Source organism: Monopterus albus, unplaced genomic scaffold, assembly GCF_001952655.1.
Source record: "Monopterus albus unplaced genomic scaffold, M_albus_1.0 scaffold39.1, whole genome shotgun sequence".
Lineage (NCBI taxonomy): Eukaryota > Metazoa > Chordata > Actinopteri > Synbranchiformes > Synbranchidae > Monopterus > Monopterus albus.
Genome location: NW_018127919.1, coordinates 1368384 through 1377540, shown reverse-complemented (window position 1 = coordinate 1377540; position 9157 = coordinate 1368384). Strand labels below are relative to the sequence as shown.

General features: G+C 40.5%; 1 protein-coding gene across 1 annotated transcript in view; it reads left to right on the top strand.

The window, feature by feature from the left end:
- hinfp (histone H4 transcription factor) overlaps positions 1-3694 on the top strand; it is a 5543-nt gene extending 1849 nt beyond the window's left edge. Inside the window, exons 2-9 of the mRNA XM_020598670.1 lie at positions 638-864; positions 960-1071; positions 1201-1353; positions 1459-1536; positions 2130-2250; positions 2344-2482; positions 2566-2690; positions 2777-3694. Of these exons, the coding sequence (XP_020454326.1) occupies positions 638-864; positions 960-1071; positions 1201-1353; positions 1459-1536; positions 2130-2250; positions 2344-2482; positions 2566-2690; positions 2777-3146 (1325 nt within the window). The 3' untranslated portion in view covers positions 3147-3694. The remainder of the gene's footprint in view (positions 1-637; positions 865-959; positions 1072-1200; positions 1354-1458; positions 1537-2129; positions 2251-2343; positions 2483-2565; positions 2691-2776) is intronic.
- Positions 3695-9157: the final 5463 nt, after the last annotated feature.

The following is a 9157-nucleotide window of genomic DNA, read 5'->3' as shown; positions in this document are numbered from 1 at the left end:
TGATTTCAAAATCTTTTGAGATCTTTTTAGATCCCTTACCAGACTCATAGGCTGCTACAGTGTTTTTTCTGAAGGCCTCTGACAGCTCTTTCGCTCTCACCATGGTGCTCACTCTCACTTCAACAGTCAGGAGCACACCAAACTAAATGTCTGAGGTTCAGATAGGGCAAGCCTCATTCAAAATGCTGAGTAACAATCTACTAATTATGTGCACTTGGTGTGATATACCTGTGTGTGATTTGAGCCATTTTAAGAGGGCATACATGTGAGGGTGTGCTATCTTTTTCCTCAGTTAGAATAGGCATTTTTGTAGAATTACATTTACAGAAGCTCTTGAAAAGACCTTTCTTCAGTTTTACTTGTTTAGTTGTATTACTTTAATCTCTGTATTGTTAAAATTGAGATTAAATAACCATATATTAAAAAAGTTACAAAATACACATGCTTTCAAAGGGTGTCCTAATTTTTTCACATGACTGTATACAGTACCAAACTCTAAAACATTCCACTTAATCCACATAGTTTTTGTTTCATTACTGGTGTAATTAAGTAAAGTGCAAGTGCAGCAGTACTTGAGTGCTAACAAATCTTAAAAAAGGAACACTTACTAATGCATGTCTTCATTTTCTGTGCCCAGAGGAGAGAAACTGCCTCTGGAGAGAGTGTGGTTTCTGCTCTGTGGAGGGTCCTGAAGAGTTGCAACGACATGTGTTCTTTCACTGTTACCACACTAAGCTGAAGCAGTTGGGACAGCAGGTGCTCAATGCCCAGCCAGAACTTGGCACCTGCTCTATTGCTGATCAGAATCGTAACATCATCCCTGAAATCCCAGACAATTTTGCCTGTCTTTGGGAGGAATGTGAGGTACAGACTGCAGCAGCTGACAATGTGAAGTTGAAGTTTAGCATTTCCTTCTTAAATTGTAAATATTTCAGCCAATGTATTTATATTTGTCAAAGCAACCACCATATGAAAATCCTGAGTGGTTCTACCGCCATGTGGAGATGCACAGCCTTTGTGTAGAAATACCAGCAGGAGACTGTGAATTCCCAGTACGCTGTGGATGGAAAGGTAGATCACTTAACATGATTTTAGTTCAGAAATGTTACCGTAACTGAAGATCACACAGCCAGTTTCTGGTGAAAGAGGTTTAAAAGGATGAGCACATGTTCTGCATAATACTAACTTGTCACTCTTTAGATTGCGAAGCTACTGCCAAGGGGCGTCCTAAGCTGCGGGAGCATCTGCGCAGCCACACTCAGGAGAAGGTAGTGGCATGTCCAGGTTGTGGGGGGATGTACGCCAGCAACACCAAGTTGTTTGACCATATCATACGACAGAGTGCCATGGAAGGTAAAAATCTGCAGAATTATGACAGGATGATTATAATAACACCTCTGCTAGTTATTTGGGTTCAGATGATAACATCCTTTGTCTGTGTGTTTGTTTGAACTGTAGGTCAGAGGTTCCAGTGTTCTCACTGCTCTAAACGTTTTGCAAATGAGAGACTACTGAGAGATCACATGCGGAACCATGGTCAGTTCCACCACCTCATTAGCATTAGTTCCCCATTGGCTTAAAAAAATGTGTAGACTTAAAATACAGTAAAGTGAGGCCTTAAAACAACACACAGTTGCTGCTTTTAATAACAATTCTCCTACTCTGCCTTCAGTTTTTGCATTCTTTTCTACCTTCCAGCTGTTTCAGTTCATGCCAGTACAAAATTTAAAGCAACATGAGAACTCACTGATATTTCAAAAGCTATGAAACCTGAGCTGCTTCATCACAGTGATCATTTGGTCGTTTGCAAGTTTGCATGATATTGTTCCCACCAGTTTGCCATAAATTCTTACCCACTTCCACCCAAACACACTGCTCATAAACATTGGTTAGTAAGCCTCAGCTCTCTAGACCATCTTCTGAGCAACGCAGTGCAAAAATACTGGTAAATTCAAAACTTTTTTTTTTTTTCATGAAGTAAAAACTGAACTTTATGATGGCTTTTTTGTCCATGTGATAGATACACTGTGGTGTTCAAGAGACTAAGGGAATCCTGTTGACAGTAGAAATGCTTCAGTATTATCAAATGACTTCATATCATCACTGATGTCTTTTGCTTCTTGGTACAGTGAATCATTACAAATGTCCGCTCTGTGACATGACTTGTCCATCACCCTCTTCTCTGCGCAACCATATCAAGTTCCGGCACAGTAACGAGAAGCCATACAGCTGTGAATACTGTGAATACAGGTATCTCATCTTCTGAAGCTGCAGAAGTGCAAATCAACACTAACCTGTTAACGTGCACTTGAATTGGAGGCTTTTTTTAAATTTTATCTGTAGCTGTAAGAATCTGGTTGACTTGCGCAAACACCTGGATACCCACAGCAGTGAGCCGGCATTCCACTGTGATGTTCCTGGCTGTGGTTTCACCTCTCGTGCCCTTGGCACCATGCAAATTCACCACAAAAGAGAGCATGAGGTAAAAGGGCAGTCTTTTACATATTTAACCTACACTCAGATAGGTCTTTGTCTCATTCTCTAATGTTTTCTTTTTTTAATCAGGGGACTTTTGTAGCTCGCTATAAGTGCCATGTGTGCAATCAGTGCTTCACCAGGGGCAACAACCTAACTGTTCATCTGCACAAAAAGCACCAATTCAAATGGCCCTCTGGACACCCCAGATTTAGGTTAGTCTTGCTTTGATCCATCCAGTAGTGCTGACTTCAAGACGTGCAGTGTTGCAGCACTGATGGACTCTTTATCATTCTGTCAGGTACAAACAGCATGAAGACGGCTTCTTGCGACTGCAACTGATTCGCTACGAGAGTGTGGAACTGACTGAGCAGCTGATGAGGGAAAAACAAAATAGGCAAGCAGAGGAGGATGAGGACAGTGGGCAGACTGAGGGTCAGCAGCTGGAGGAGGAGTCCCCAGGTGCAGCTGCTTCAGAGCTGCAGACAGAACTGAGAGGGGTGCTGCTGGAGGAGCAGAGGACTGATGAGCCAACCGTGAGTGTTGATGAGGGCGGTCAGGAAGAGGCCATGTTGTACGTTCTCACTGGAGGTTTGTCACAAGCAGGGGAGGACTCTGTCATGCTGCAGCTCCAGGATGCTGCTCAACATCAAGGAATGCAGGTGGTTTAACTGTCACAACCGTCTTGCACACATATCCTACACATGACAGGACAATCTACGTATAATCGGCAATCGGCTGTGATGTTTCACACAACTGTGGCAAATATATGATGAATCTTGTGAAATTACTGACCCTTTAATTTTTTTTTTTAAATATCTTAATGAAGGAACACTTAACTATGATGACCCATCTTGGCTATAAGCCTATATTAGGTAATAAATTAGATTTTAGGTGTTTTATTTGCTAATATCAAGCTTGTGAACAACCTCTTTACCAGTGTCTTTAAAATATTTTCACCTCAGTCATTGTATCTTGTTCCAAAACATTAGTTGAGCGCTAATGCTCCACTTCCTAGTGAGTGGTCACTCTGCTTCAGCTGTTCCAAGTTCAGAAATACATGAGCCACAAACTTGAAGAAAGTCACAGGAATTCATTGTTGTTATTGATATCGACCAAAATGTGTGGAATCTAGCAAAGGGGGCCAATCCCAATAACCCTGAGTATGTGATTTTGATGCCTAACAGACAACTTGAATAAACTTGACATAAAATGTTCAAAAATTACATTTGAACTAGTTTTTTTTTGTCTTATTCAAATGTCTTATTGTTGTACAGTAAAACATTTTCTTTAATGATGCATGTAAATCCCCTTAATGACTTTTAACAAATCATTAAGGGAGGGAAATGCATCATTATAATTGACACGACTTTTCAGGCAACGACCCTAATACCCAGACTGTCTACCACCATTATGGCGCCCCCTAGTGAACATAATCGCTCTATCGCACCTCTGCTTCATGATTAAATGGGGCTCCACCAGAAAGGACATGTAATTAACCTAAAATATAGTGAGTTGACAAGCACATATAGATCAGGTGTCTACAAATTGAAATGTCCTCTTTCTAATCTTGACGTGTGTGTGTGTGTGTGTGTGTGTGTACGTACATATAGTCGTATACTTTTCATGCTTGTGTTTTTAAGTGTTTGTGCCCAGATGGGCTAGACTGTTTAACAATAAACAGGCACCAGATTACCTCACTGTAATCACTGAAACCACATGTGATTCAGTCAGTGCATTATGTAGTGTGGCATTAGCTATGTGTAGAAGATTAAGCAGTGCACACAGCTCAGTGTAAGTGTTACTTACCATTCTCCTTCATCCTGCAGTCAGTGAACTCGGCTGTCCTGAGGCAGCTTCTAATGCTTCATGTCTGTTGACTTTGCAAGAAGAAGGATGATGATGTATAGTTTAATGTTGCTGGTCAGTTTCCAGATACATCTGCAGCTTTTTCACAGAATCTGATATCACATCAGAAGATGGGCACCATGAGTTTTTATGCATTGCTGCTGTTATTGTGTGGGTCCCTCCAGAAAGCGATGTCTCAGTTGCCCGGATGGCCTGAAGAAGTGGAAGGTAGTGGTAAGATCTGTAAAGCCAGTATTATTTTTCTATCGTGTCTCTGAAATCACGGTATAGACCTTGTTGATTCCATTGTGACAGTAACCGTAATATCTTTCTTGATCTAATAACCTCTAAGTATTTCTAGTTTGGAGTTTGCAATGAAATCCTCAAGAACTGCTACTTTTTATTGATTATATGGAGAATGAAGAAGCTAATGGAAGTGTTTTACTGTAGGTGAGATGCAGTGGGTTCCCCAGCCAGATTTGACAGATGACACATACTGGTCAGGGTCAGCACCGCTTTGTTTAGGAGGCTGCAAGGCGCGGCACCAGGAGCTGAGGAGAGATCCCTGTGGGGACTCGAGCTGCTGCTGGCTCGGCTACAAGTCCCTGTGCAGAGGTAAACATGGAAATTAACTACAACTGAGATATTGTTGATAACTGATAAACCTCCTTACACACAAACAAACTAAAGTCACTCTGGTCAACCTGTAATGTTTTACCTTTGCATACTCTTTGTGCGGCAGTGAACTGTGGGAGGCCAGACGTGGACTATAATGGAGTAGTGTATGGTAATGACTGGTGGGTGGGCTCTGTGGTGAGGTACACCTGTCGCTCTGGCTTCATGCTAGTGGGAAATCCTACCAGATATTGCCAGCCTAATGGTCTATGGACACCAAAACCTACCTGCCTCCGTGAGTAAACACTGACCATAGTGACACAAGCATTTATCATCCCTTTAACTCATCATATGCTTTCCTCGCTGTCTTGTAGGAATGTGTCACTGGGGACGCATTGAAATCAGTGAGAGAGATCTAAATGGAACCTGCAACTCCACCTGCACATTTAAAAGCTACTTTGGCCCACCCAAACAAGGCTGTACTCAAATAGACAACTGTAAGAAGAAGGAGACCGGCTGGAAGCGATTCTTTGTACAATGTGTCCCTTGCATTTGTGACTGTGCTTTATCTTGTGGTGAGTAGTTTCTCTGATACAATTGTAGACATAAGTGATGAGAATTGTTGAACTGATATAATGTGAACATGTTGCAGTGCTGTGCAAATTCACTTGAATGTGATTATTATTTATTGCTTTGAACATTATTTGAACACTTGTCTTTTTATTTCTAGCATCTGCTGGCTAAAACATGGGAAACGTGTTGACTGTACAGTGAGACATCAGATGATGAAGAAACACACAGTTTGTGCATCGTAGACCTTTGCTGTTTCATTTCAATTTTGTGGACAAATCGGTGGAGACAATAATTTCTCTGGCACACTGAAGCCAACCTTTTCATCATGGTTTCAGTGGCATATATGGGATTTTATGCTGTCTCAGGTTCAAATCCAATCTGAGTCAGTCATGAATTATAAGCAAAACAGAACATTAGACTATGTGATGTAGGTTAGCAAGAGGGTCAGAAAAGAATAATTAGGTCCTTTAAAACACACTGAAAGGTTGTGTCAGACATGGGTCAAAAAATAATTTTAAATGTTTTACTTGAAGTGCCAGGTGGTGATGCCAGTCTTTAATCATTTGGACAGGGCAGTATTTTGTAGCTTGCACAGCTTTTCCAGGCTAACTGAATTAACTGTGCTAAATGTAGTTGTCACAGAAGTAATACACAATTAATTTAACATGTTTGTGTTAATAATAAAGAGAAAGGGAGCATGAAGATGAAGACAAGGAGAGAAGGAAGAGAAACAACAGAGATTAGTGTGTCTGCCTCATTGCTCCTCCTCATCTATCTTGGAAGGAGCTGAAACCTTAATCTTGTTACAAAGGGAGGAGCTTTGGTCAGAGAGCTCAGGCAGCAGAGTGAACAAGAAAAGTGCTGGAAACTTTATAAACAGGTGTTTTTGCAGGGAATACAAAAGGTCTGGTGCGTCTGAAAGGGCAGAAAATGCAGCTGACTTATGTGAAGCCCAGTAATAAAGAGAGAAATGGTTTCTTTTGAGGCTTAAATGCACCAAAGTGAGACGCTGTGAAACATTTAAGTGCTGGATTCTTAATCTCACTGGCCTGCCATTAACTAAACCTCTTACTATTTTTAACTGTCAACAGTGAACGTATCCATGCACTTATCTCAGTTACACAATAAATTTTCTCAGCTTTGTGTCACAGAGACCTTCACAGCTTTTATTAATTTATTCATTCATTCATTGTATTAAGCACCTCCCTGATTTGTAGTAGTGTGCAATAGCTGAGCACATTTTTAAAGCTGAAAAGAGAAATTCAAACTAACTACATTTAAAGATGACACAAGGACAAACCACTGGTTAAATGTTCACAAAATCTAAATCAATTATATCAACTGGTGCCACTATGTGTGAGCATTTTTGCAAGCCATGCAAGTGAAGATGCAAATTCATCTTATTTTACTGGAGTGCACTGCTAAATGGCACTACTCCTGAAAGCCACTAGATGATGCTGTTTTGTTTATTCTCTCACATCAGGTCATAACATTTAGCACTATGTAGGACTTTACAGGAACGTAATCCAGAGACAGACAGAAATGTTTTATTTTCTTCCACATCTCACCTCCAAGCCCTTCAGTAAACAATGCAGCTCACCACTGCTGGGACCAGGCGCTGAACCTAAGAACGATGTGTTCAACAGCTGTAGGCCTGTAGCAGTCAATTCCTGTCAAACCTGTACCTAGTTTAGATCAGACATGGTAATAGTTGTGTTTATTCATGAACTCTGCTGCTCAGTTGCTATGGTGTTCTTGCAGTCATAGCAATTACAAGGAAATGAAGCACAGTTTGTGCTGGATCTTTATACCAAAAACAAAAGAATTAGTATTAGTACTGTCTGATCTATACATAAAAGATGTGTGCATTTTTAGAATATTCACACTTAAAGGCCATCTTGAGGCATTAAGTGAAAAGATATGCAATTCTCCAGACTCCTAACAACTCATTAAGCCTTCCTCAGTTATGTTGTACTGAAACCTGGGGGAGGATGCTCACCCACATCAAGCCTGGTGTACCCTCCTGAGCTCTCTGATAGGATCTCCCAGTGCATCTGCTCGTGCTCATTTCCAGCTACTCCGTTCACACCCTCCAGAAACAGTCCACAGTCCTTCACTGTGAATCTGGCAGAGCACAGAGTCATGACATGTCTGCAGAAGGAGGATATTTATAGCTTTAAATATGTAGAAGAAACAACTGAGATACCATTCAGAAAAAAAGATGATATACAGAGATGGTAAATGGAAAGTCATGGGTGGTCTTACTTGAAGTCCTGGTGTGATTCCTGCAGTCACCTCAAAGCACCCAGCAGCACACCTCCCTCTACCGCAGAGCTGGACTCAGAAGGAATAGAAACCGTACCTGCACACCATGTTATATTCAGTTATGCATGAAACATCAACAGGAAAGTGGGTCATTGAAGGTTATATTCTGCTGTGAATTCGCCTTTGTTTGTGAGACTTCCTCTTGTCAACAACAGCAGAAGTCCCACAGAGAGTAGAGCAGCTCCATCCTGTAGGATCTCATCTCTCTGATGTGCGTGCACAGCAGCTCAGTGCTTATGCTTTGCCTAACCCTCATTTGTGAGCGCATTCCTGTCCCAGATTACCTTTATTCCTGCAGTCACCTTTTAACTTTGCAAAGACATCTTTGCAAAGTGTGCTTTTCACAATAGCACACTAAAACTAAAATAAACACAGGTGTTTGCTCTCAGTCACTGTAAATGCACTGTATTGTTCACTAACTAGAGAAATACTTATCTCTGAAGTGATTTGTTGACATCTTTGGCTGATTAATGATCTGCTTGGTGATGTTTTCTCAGAAGGCATGAGTGAGAAGGACTGGTTGTTTTTAGATAGTATATGTGTAGAATGTAAAGGACATTTCTTTTTCCTCAAGGCAAATATTACATTATGAAGCAGAATAATAGAAGTAGCATGTCATGTGTCATTATATCAATCATCAGTCAAGCTTGAGAATGCCTATGCAACACATTTAGTGCAGTCTGAAAACATTGCATGTGTCTTTACTTTAGATACTTGTCTCAATCAGACCAAAGCTGAGTTATAGAAAAAGCAGCTAACAGGGTGCACACCTGCGACAGGCTGCATCCAGTGGTGGAAGAAGTACTCAGATTGTTTCCTTAAGTAGAAGTAGCAAAACCACAGTGTTAAAATACTCTGTTACAAGTAAAAGGCCTGCATTCAAAATGTTACTTAAGTAAAAGTACAAAAGTATTAACATCAAAACTATTTAAAGTACTTAAGGTAAAGGTACTTATTCTGCAGAACAGCACATACACAATGTATAACATATTTGTTGGACTATAATTATTGATGTGTTATTGTGTTCACCACATGCAATGTTGCAGCCAGTAAAAGTGAAGGTAATGTTATAAAGTTATCAAATAAATGTAGTGAGTAAAAAGTACTATATTTTTCTCTAAAATGTAGTCACGGTGAAGTATAAAGTACCAGAAAATACTCAAGCAGAGACACAGTAGCTCAAATTTAAATGTACTTAGTTACTTTCCAACTCTGCCTACATCCCATCTTAGGTTGAAGGGTACAGGTCTTCATGTGTTCAGTGTGCAAACATCTGTGGAAATAGGCTATTACCAACTGTGAGGAGTAAAATCTCTCTCTC